Source organism: Amaranthus tricolor, chromosome 7, assembly GCF_026212465.1.
Source record: "Amaranthus tricolor cultivar Red isolate AtriRed21 chromosome 7, ASM2621246v1, whole genome shotgun sequence".
Lineage (NCBI taxonomy): Eukaryota > Viridiplantae > Streptophyta > Magnoliopsida > Caryophyllales > Amaranthaceae > Amaranthus > Amaranthus tricolor.
Window position 1 is genome coordinate 18,291,262 of NC_080053.1, and position 11,613 is coordinate 18,302,874.

Here is an 11,613-nt window from a genome sequence, read left to right on the forward strand (position 1 = left end):
TCTTAATCTTTGTGAAATACCCAAATAGGAAGATCAAATAGGAACGGAGGGAGTAATAAAAATACTATAAAATTTCACATGGCATTCTCATAGTGATTTGCTATATAAAATAATTTTTACCAAGGTTAAATCAACTTATTCCTTAATATGTGAGTAGATATCACAATTATGTATGTTCATTTAAATTTTCTTAAAAATATTATATTTTAAATTTAAAAACTGCATAAGATTTTCAATTAAAGTTTCTTAAAAATATATTTACATTTTTATGTTGAATTATTTGCTAATCAATAAAGTGTTTTAATAGAATTTTAATTTTTAAAATATTTTATCAAGAGATAAAAGATACATAATAATCAAAAATTATTTTAAGAATGACAAGAATCATTATGATAATGTTATTGGATAATTACCTATATTTGTCTTAAAAAGTTATTCCTTAATATGTGATTTGCTATATAATTACCTATAAAATTTCACATGGCATTCTCATAGTGATTTGCTATATAAAATAATTTTTACCAAGGTTAAATCAACTTATTCCTTAATATGTGAGTAGATATCACAATTATGTATGTTCATTTAAATTTTCTTAAAAATATTATATTTTAAATTTAAAAACTGCATAAGATTTTCAATTAAAGTTTCTTAAAAATATATTTACATTTTTATGTTGAATTATTTGCTAATCAATAAAGTGTTTTAATAGAATTTTAATTTTTAAAATATTTTATCAAGAGATAAAAGATACATAATAATCAAAAATTATTTTAAGAATGACAAGAATCATTATGATAATGTTATTGGATAATTACCTATATTTGTCTTAAAAAGTTATTCCTTAATATGTGATTTGCTATATAATTACCTATAAAATTTCACATGGCATTCTCATAGTGATTTGCTATATAAAATAATTTTTACCAAGGTTAAATCAACTTATTCCTTAATATGTGAGTAGATATCACAATTATGTATGTTCATTTAAATTTTCTTAAAAATATTATATTTTAAATTTAAAAACTGCATAAGATTTTCAATTAAAGTTTCTTAAAAATATATTTACATTTTTATGTTGAATTATTTGCTAATCAATAAAGTGTTTTAATAGAATTTTAATTTTTAAAATATTTTATCAAGAGATAAAAGATACATAATAATCAAAAATTATTTTAAGAATGACAAGAATCATTATGATAATGTTATTGGATAATTACCTATATTTGTCTTAAAAAGTATGAGAACTTTAAATAACACTTATATTAATAACCGAGTTTTTTTCATTAAAAAAACTATACTAACATGTAATTGCATCTCTTTTTAAAATTTATATTTATATATTTTTACACTAATAACTTTGTGAATTGCACAAATATAGTAATTCTAAAATTGACATTCTCAAATTTCTCTACTTTTAATCATATCTATCTACATAATTTAATTGTCTCACTATTTTCTTAATAGAGGGAGTATTATATTGCATTATCTCTTTTATTACCATAATTAACAAGTATTTTTAATATTTATAGTGGTGGAGATTAAGAATTGAAATATGAAAAAAAAAAAAACAAAAACAAAAAGAGGGAAACTTCATTGTAAAAGAAAGAGAGATAAAACTTGGCTCTTCTTCTTCTTCTTCCAATGTTCTAAAACTGCGTTCTTCCTCGTCACTCTCTTGTGGGTGGTTCCGCTTATCTCTCCAAATTTGTAATTCGAAACATTTAAACAAAATTATCCATTTTCTCTTTCATCTCAATCTCTTAATTTATTCTATGATTTTTGCTATTTTTGTGTAAAAATTTCTGAGCTCGAATTTTTTTTGGGAAGGCGTGAATTCTAAAGATTAGATTTCGTAATTAAATCTAGATCTGTTTAATAATTAATTGAAAGTCATTGTTGTTTTTGTCTTGCTGATTTCAAAAGTCAGGGTTTGGAATTTGATTCGAAGTTTTCTGTTATGGTGAAGTTTCTGGAAAAGTAATTGTGAAAAAAGGGGGCAAAAAAAGAAGAAAGGGTGTTTTTCTACATATTATAAGAGCCACTTTATAGATCTTTTGCTTTATGCAATTTTTTTTTCTTGTGGAAATAAGGGATTCTTCACTTTTGTTGAAAGTTTTGAACTCCTAATATTTATATATTTGAAATGGGTTTGTATAAATTCCAATTCTAGTATGATCTCATAGCTTCAATTATTTTATGTTCCATTTAATTGGAGTTTTATTCTTGTCAAGATTAATCAAATAGCATTGGAGATTGATCTAATTGCAAATCATGTTTGTGGGTTTCTGAGAATCTGATTGAGAACTGTGAATTTTGTTGTATGTTAATGGGTTTTGGAGATTTTTCATTAAATTACCAATTTAATGGATTATGTTATTGGGTTTTGGAGAATTTGATTGAACGAGTGAATTTTTGTGGGAATTATTTGATAGAAAGTTGAAAAAGAAAGTAAAAATAGAGGAGGGTATAGTAAGATCAGTTGTGACGGATTCATCTATAGAGCGTAGAAGGTGTAATTGTGTAGCTGGACTGGATTGCATAGTTAATATAATCAGGGCCCTGAGAATGGGTTCCTGCTTATCTGCAGAAAGCAGGAGCCCTCTTCCTGGTTCTCCTTCTGCTTCTTTAGGGGTCAGGAAGAGGAAGAACTCTAAGAAACGATTCGGTTCGTCTAGGAGTTCTTCCTTTGAATATAGAAAGGATGATCACCTTTCTAAAATCCCTGGCAGGTTGTTCTACAATGGGGCGACTGAGCTCGCCTCATTGTTCACTCAACAGGGCAAGAAGGGTACCAATCAAGATGCTATGATTGTTTGGGAGGTTAGTTTCTTGTGCTCAATTACTTTGTTATGTTACTTTTGCTATGAATTACTTCCTCCTTTCTGAAATACAGCTACGATAATTGACGGTATTCATCATTCAAAGTTTATTTTATATTTTGCTGCTAATGCTTAAGAAAATATATAATCAAGTGGGATTTAATTGTCTAATCGTATAGATTCATAATAATAACTTTTTACAATTTTTGGACGTGCATCGTTTAATATATAAATGATCAAACTCACACATTGAATTGCGTTAAAAGTCAAATGTAACGAGTATAATGGAACAAAAGAAATATATCATACTTGTTCTTTGGATAATGATTTTGATTTTCATTGCGTTGCCGCAAAGCCATTAAGTGGCTCCCAACTGTGTTTATGAGGATTTAAGGTTGAATGTAGGCAGTTTTACCTCATATTGTTTACTATTGACCTTGGTCAACTTCAGGTAAAAGAATTGCACATGATTTTGGTTGTTTGTAAAATGTGAACACTATGGATTGAACTGGGCATGAGCTAATTTTTACTATGCATAATGGATAAGTGGAGGGAAAATGAAGAATTGTATGATTGATAGTTTGATTTTGAATCTTAGCTGTAGACATCTGGATTCTATGATGACCAATTGTGATAATTTGTTCATTAAATTTATGATTTCATCATCTGCAATAGTTTAATACTTCATTAAGAATGGCTCTAATCATTGCCCCCCCCCTCTAAATTTTAAACGTAATAAAAATGATAGATTGAACCTTTATTTTAAAGGGTATTTTTTTATTTGTGTCCACTTTTTGGTGGATATAAATTTGCATCATTGATCAAAACCTTTCTTTCTGAGCTTTTTTTTCGTTTGAGTAATGATTTTATCATTATCTGTTGTATATTGTGTTCTTTTTGTGATTACTCGAGTGTGTGCCGTGTTTGTAACACCCGGCTCCTCGGATCGCCCGTGACTATTCATAAAGATTGTAGACTGGCCTCACAGACCAATACAAGTCTTTTCAGCGCACTTTGACCTCGCTCGTGCGCACCCGGGAAAATTTCCTAGGTGGTCACTCATCATAAGATTGATCCCCACCAAGCTCCCATGAAAAGAAGATGCACCTTGTTGATATGAATAGTCTATTAATCTTTTTTAAATCTCTATCTGGGGTATCACAGTGTTATCCTTATCCAACATTCATTTTAAGATAAATGATTAATGATATTGTATATCCGTTCATTAGTGAAACCTCTCTACCATATGATGTGTTCTTTAAGACAGATTTGTAAGTTTATACTAGATTGTTGCACTATTGACTTTGTATGATTGGTTGTTTGACTGGGAGTTGTGATCCGGTATCTGATTGGTTGTATGAGTCTAAATTTTGTGTCTGGAAGTATATTCCAAAATACAGTATGTAAATGAGTGATGGGTTTATATTTTTAGGAGTCCCTTATTTCCATTTAATAAATTTTTTTGCAATTTTATGCGCAATAAATGAATTAAGTTCGATTCAGATCCAGAAAAAAAACGAGTGGTGTCAATTTTAGCAAAACAATCTACTTGGTTTTGATCTCTGGCACATATGTGGAAGCCAATGCACTAATCATTTCATCTAAGGAATATGATTTTATTTTGAACTTAAGTGATGTCAATTGATCTCAGTGTATCACGCTAGATCTGCCACAGTATAAACCATGGATTGAACAAATGCCATAAATTGTACGTTTTAGAGATTAAGGAGACATATAGGTAGAAACAAGATAATATGTCAGTTTATTGCAAACAAATGATCACCTTGAGTACAAGAGTTAATTTGGATCGATAGGTAAATCCCAAGCTCAAAAATGAATTATTGGCTCAGTTTTGGTTGCTTTCTTCTCTAGATTGCTATTTAAATTCTTTTTGTCGATTCTAATCTCTTGGGGTTAAGGCTTTGACATTGTTGATGTGCCCTTATTTTTGACTAGAAAGAACTCTTAGATATAATCTTTTGTCTTGAAGATGCAGGGGATCTCTCAAAATGTATGAGAATCGATGTTGTTCATTGTGGAAATAAGAGGCTTTACTTGCTAATTACTGAATGTTGAACCCTTATTTGCAGAACTTTTGCTCGAGAAATGACACAATATTTTGTGGGGTTTTTGATGGTCATGGACCTTATGGTCATATGGTTGCTAAGAGAGTTAGAGATTCCCTTCCTCAGAAACTGAATGCTCAATGGGAAGTTAATACAAAGAGTGAAGATTCTCCCAGGGAGATTAGCCTTAATTCCAGTAGCTTAAATTCAGAAGATGCTTCGTTCATATCTGCTGATGATGAATCCCGAGTCTCTGCTGATCTCGAAGAAACAGATAAGGAGCCGGAAATCTTCCAGATTTTGAAATATTCCTTTCTAAAAGCTTTTAGAATGATGGACCGGGAATTGAGAGTGCACACTAATGTTGATTGCTTCTGCAGTGGGACTACAGCAGTAACTCTTATTAAGCAGGTTTGTGGACGAACTGCAGTGCCATTCCAGATATTATATAGGCCTTAGACAATCTGAATGAAATGACCCCTCTCTACAGAATGTTGATTCTGAACTTTAACAGGTGGTTGGTAAAATAACGAAGACAAACCAAATATATTATAATTATCATTATAAATGTAGCTTAAGTGTGTCATATACTTCTTAATCAATAAAAGAACTAATAATAAATTGTAAATTTTAAATGCCTACTTCATAAACCAAAATTTCAAATATTGGGCTCTTTCTTGTCTGGGCCCTAGGAAAATGTCTATCTTGCCTAGGCTCAGGAACGGCCTTAAGGAACCGAAAATATTTTAGATATAACTTTTAGTTTTTCTCTATTAATATGTTTTAACTGTATTTGAATGCAATAGGGGCATGACCTTATTGTTGGAAATGTTGGAGACTCGAGAGCTGTGTTGGGAACCAGGGATAAAAATAATGGTCTGGTTGCTGAGCAGTTGACTGTTGATCTCAAACCCAATCTCCCAGGTTTATATCTCCCTCTAAACATGCTTTTTGTGTTGACAATTGCCTAGGAGCGTTTGATTTACAAATTATGTTTCAGCTTTCTTTGTTTTCATCAACTTGGTGAGGTGGAGGTGGGAAGCGGGGAGGGAGGCTGATTGTCGGTGTTGAAGAAAAAATGAGTGTAACTTTGGAGCTTCTCGATTTTGAAGATTGGAAAGCGTTTTTGACTTAAATGCTTAATCCCTAACCCCCCTTGAGAAAGAACCCAAAAGTTGGAGTGTGTGATACATTGTAGTTGGAGATATAGTACAAAAAAACAGTTCGATTATGATTGCAGTAACAGTCGCAAAACGGAATTCACGTCCAATACAGATGATTTCGTGGTTAATGCGGCTTATATTTCAGTCACGTTAAACTCAAAAATCTTTATAATACGGTTGCGATACAGTTGTGCGGCCTTATTTTTGCACTATGGTTGGTGTATAAGATACTAGTAAATGGCGGTTACACAAACTTATTCTCTATCTCCATCTTAACCGTTTATTTCATCTATAGAAATGAGTGGGTAAGATGAAGATTGAGAATAAGTTTGTAATTGAGATTAAAAGAAAGTGAATGAGTCCATTGTCAAAAAAGAAAAATGTACAAATTGAGTGGGATGTACTAAATAGACAGTGAAGTATTTTCATAGGGACAGGGGGAGTATTTTGAAGGCGTTGGATCTTTTTTGATATCTCAAATGTTTAACTATTGTAATTTGATATATAGAAGGCTATATAGACAGTTGGAACTTTTGTCGCTGATTGTTTTTCTTCTTTTTGTTAACAGCGGAAGCAGAGAGAATCAAGAAGTGCAGAGGACGTGTTTTTGCCCTTCGAGATGAGCCTGATGTCGCTCGGGTTTGGCTGCCGAATACTGATTCCCCTGGCCTTGCCATGGCTCGTGCATTTGGAGATTTCTGCCTCAAGGATTTCGGCCTTATAGCAGTGCCTGATGTATCATACAGACGCCTCACTAACAAGGATGAATTCGTTGTTTTGGCTACAGACGGGGTAAGCCAACTCATATTTCCCCAATCACCATTTTGTTTTGGTCTTTTACCTTAGACTATCTAATACTCACATAGCGATTCATAACAGATATGGGACGTCCTCTCGAACAAAGAAGTAGTTGAGATAGTTGCCGGAGCCTCTTCGCGATCCACTGCAGCTAAGGATATTGTTCAAACGGCAGTTCTAGCTTGGAAAATGAAGTACCCAACATCGAAAATCGATGATTGTGCAGTGATCTGTCTCTTCCTTGACTCAGACTCGGACAACCTATCTTCCGCGTATGCTACCCAAGAGAAAGAACAGAAAGCTTCGGCTGCACAAGTTCAAGGATCTGGGATTGATAGAGAGCATGCCAATGGTCCCACCACCCTTGGCCGGTCTGCAACTGTTAGAAACGAAGCAAATGATGAAGGTGCGATTCAGGAAACTAGCAATGATGAGGGAGAAGATGGAACTGAGGATGATATGGTATTGGATGACTATTCAGCGTTAGAAGGCGTTACTCGGGTAAATACATTGTTGAATTTACCAAGGTATAAGCCTGGAAAATAGGACAATCGAAAGGAAGAAGAGACCCTAAACGATGAAAGGAGACGCAGGGTCAGTTTTTCTTCTCTCGTTTGTTGTTACTTTTTTACGGTCCGCATAGTTTATCTTCAGAAATTGTAATTTGAGTGGAGAGACTTGCCTAGCTATATTTGGGTCCTGGGAAGTACTTTTCTCCATTTGTAGTTTGGTTAGCCCATAAATTTTGTAAAATAAAAAAACAAAAAGAAAAGAAAAGGAATTTATTGTAATATGTTGGTTATAAAATCATAATTTACCGCTTTTGAAATAAAAAAAAAACGTATCTCTAAATGATGTCATTAGTTATTTGCGTTTTCTGCTGGTTTTAAAAAAAAATTTAGTCGTATTTGTCTTTTAAGTGTTTTCAATCCCATTATGGCTTATCATCAAATGACCAATTAGAAATTAGCACATGGCATGTTATACCTCCTATTTTTTTGGTTACCTAAAGATCAAGGAAAGATGATATTCTTCTTCTTCAATTTTTTATAATAAAAATGTATGTATATAGAAAAATTTACTCATAATTTCAAAATCTTTTATTAATTTTTCAATAATAATTTTAATTTTTTTTAATTATGAATAATTCTATCTATAAAAGGATTTGCTAAGAAAGTACTAAAGCAGCTTTTGACTTATAAAATAAATTTTTTTGCATAAAAAATAAAAAAGTAAAAATTAAATTAAGTTATGAAAAAATGGATCAATTACCAATTATCGCCTTGATGTTTAGTCCATTTACAATAAACAGCCTCAAAGTTTTTACATACAACAACCTTCAAAATACCAAACACGACATTGATACAACCACTTTACCGCATGACCTGCTAAAGGACCGTTGACCAAGGTAAATGATCTTTGACTTTCAATTAAATTTATTAATTTAACCTAATTTATCCAATTACCCTCAGTTAAACCCTTCTTTCCCAATTAAATTACCTACGTACATAAAACTCGTTAAAACCAACATACAAGTTCAACCTATTTAACTCACAATTAAATCATCTTGTTATCTACATCCGCAAATAGTATTAAATTTCCCAAGATGAGATAAAATGACCTATAAAATCTATACCCCAAACATCGAAAACTTCACACTCAACAACGTTGTTCCGGGTTATTTCATGTCTTCTCCCAATATTGTCGTTCCTTTGGCAAGAGCCACAAGATTTGAGAAAAACATTCACATCCTTAGGGTTGGCCAAAAGAAATATTCCTCGTGAATTTTGGCAATGGTTTTCTTGATCTCGGCGTGTCCCTCACAACCACAAGGAAGAGAATGACAATGTTCTATCACATTAGCCACTTTCTCTTTAAAGACTCCTTTCTCTTTAAAGACTCCTTTCTCTTTAATTTCTGCCTTCGGGAACAAGTCTACAAGCAAGGTAGTTGGCTATCGTCAAAACAAGGAGCACCCTTAATTTCAACCACATAGAGGGTTTTCTCTCTCAATGAATCATTAAAGGGTCTATTACAAATAATAATGCAGAAATTAAACCACAAATATAAGGATGATTTTTGTAGTGTCTCCTTTATGTATGTCAATTGACTCCTTACTTGAATGAACCACAAATTGGATAGCACCGCAGAGAAGATTAGTTTGCAACGACAACGTCACTCGAAAATCTTGATATAGATTGGAGGCGACTACAATGAGATACAATCAATCACTCCAACTGAGTAGTACAAACCGATTGAACTAAATGATTATGTGTTTATGAAAAAACTAAAATCAGAAAACAATAAAAGAGTTTAAAACTCTCTTTTATGTTTCAAGAGAATGAGAGAAAGAAAGAGTGAAAATCAAAAATGATGTTCAAGATGTGTTTGATCTCCATACACCCACTTCTATTTATAGATTAATATAGCAAGGCTTCATCCAAACCCATTCATCAATAATAAATGATGATTATCAGTTACTAATGACGTAAAAAAATAGTTCATAACAATACAATGCTCCATGAAACAAAGTTTTGCATCATTAAGAGTCGCTTTGTTCCAAGGTGCTCGAATGAGCTTTTCCAAAAACTTTCAGAAGCGAAAATTCCTAAGTGCTCGAATGATCACATGCCCAGACCACCAAACAGAATGTTTTGAAACAAACTAACAGCACAAAACAGAAGTGCTCGAACAAGCACTTGGGTCGAGTAGCTAAATGTTGTTCTCGTTGTTACGTTTTTGCTTAGTTATTGTTTGGCCGTTTAAAATATGTCCTACATGCTCTAAATCTCAACAGGGTCTAGAGTTAACATGATGGCACTTCAAGGGTGGATGAGATAGATGATCTGCCACAAGATTTTCTCTAGCCTTTTTTATGTCGGACCTCATAGTCAAATCCTTGTAGCAAGAGCACCCACCAAATTAACCTTGGTTTTGCATCCTTTTGGAGATGAGGATTTTCAAGGCCGTATAATCAGCAAAACAATTCTATTTTAGCTTTTAATTGGATGTATTACTAAATTTCTTGAGTGCGAAAGACATAGGGATTCAATGACCTAAACGTGCCTTTGAGACAACCCACTTGTGTTGAGCTTAAAAACGAATATATCAACCACCCACAAGGAAAGCTAGCTAGTAGAAACAAAGCAAATGATGCATGTATATATTTTAGCTAAGATGTGATTTATAACCAAAATGTGAACATGTTGTGTGTTGTACGTTGTTCATAAACAAAAAATGTGCACTTATTAGTTATATCTCTATTCTTTTAAGTTTACATCATAAAACTTAAAAAAAATTTATATATTTAAATCTATGCAAGTTTAGAAGAGATAATAAGTAGTAATTTACTCATTTCTATTGAAGTTAAGGGCCCTTTTGTCTCATATGAGCATCCCAACTCCCAAACTAAGAACCACTTAATCCTTCATCGTTCATTCTTCATTGATCATTTATCCTTGTTCATTCTTCATCGTTCATTCTTCTTTGATCATTGATCCTTGTTCATTCTTCATCGTTCATTCTTCATTGATCATTGATCCTTGTTCGTTCTTCATCGTTCATTCTTCATTGATCATTTATCCTTGTTCATTCTTCATCATTCATTTTGCATTGATCATTAATCATTTTTCATTCTTCATCGTTCATTCTTCAATGAGCATTGATCCTTGTTCTTTCTTCATCGTTCATTCTTCATTGATCATTGATCCTTGTTCATTCTTCATCGTTCATTCTTCATTGATCATTAATCCTTGTTCATTCTTCATCGTTCATTCTTCATTGATCAATTATTCTTGTTCATTCTTCATTGACCATTGATCTTTGTTCATTCTTCAATGATGATTGATCCTTGTTCATTCTTCATCATTCATTCTTGATTGATCATTGAACCTTGTTCATTCTTCATTGACCATTGATCCTTGTTCATTCTTCAATGATGATTGATCCTTGTTCATTCTTCAACGTTCATTCTTCATTGATCATTGATCCTTGTTCATTCTTCATTGATCATTGATTCTTGTTCATTCTTCATTGACCATTGATCCTTGTTCATTCTTCAATGATGATTGATCCTTGTTCATTCTTCATCGTTCATTCTTCATTGATCATTGATCCTTGTTCGTTCTTCATCGTTCATTCTTCAATGATGATTGATCCTTGTTCATTCTTCAACGTTCATTCTTCATTGATCATTGATCCTTGTTCATTCTTCATTGATCATTGATTCTTGTTCATTCTTCATTGACCATTGATCCTTGTTCATTCTTCAATGATGATTGATCCTTGTTCATTCATCATCGTTCATTCTTCATTGATCATTGATCCTTGTTCATTCTTCATTGATCATTGATTCTTGTTCGTTCTTCATTAACAATTGATCCTTGTTCATTCTTCAATGATGATTGATCCTTGTTCATTCTTCATCGTTCATTCTTCATTGATCATTGATGCTTGTTCATTCTTCATCGTTCATTCTTCATTGATCATTAATCCTTTTTCATTCTTCATCGTTCATTCATTTCAACTTTATTTGCGGTAATGGTAGTTTGAGAAGTTTCAATTCGCTTGCTTTATTTATTGGCATACTTGGCTGTTCTTTGAAATACCGTTTTTCAATGAGACGACTTTAAATAAAAAGTTTATATGATTAAGAGCCTCATTATTTTTAAGGCCCAAAAAATTAGTAAATTCAATTTTTGAATTAAATACTAAAATATAATATTTTTAAGAATTCACGTAAATCGTCATATAATTTGTCAACTTTAT

At 32.2% G+C, this 11,613-nt stretch overlaps 1 protein-coding gene across 1 annotated transcript; it reads left to right on the forward strand.

Moving 5' to 3' along the window:
* The first annotated feature begins 1,554 nt into the window (after positions 1-1,554).
* Positions 1,555-7,653, forward strand: LOC130817891 (probable protein phosphatase 2C 33). The gene is made up of 5 exons (XM_057683852.1): positions 1,555-2,820; positions 4,910-5,296; positions 5,692-5,809; positions 6,617-6,840; positions 6,928-7,653. Exons 1-5 carry the CDS (start codon positions 2,566-2,568, stop codon positions 7,390-7,392), a joined length of 1,449 nt encoding a protein of 482 aa, XP_057539835.1. The 5' UTR covers positions 1,555-2,565; the 3' UTR covers positions 7,393-7,653.
* The last annotated feature ends 3,960 nt before the right edge of the window (positions 7,654-11,613 follow it).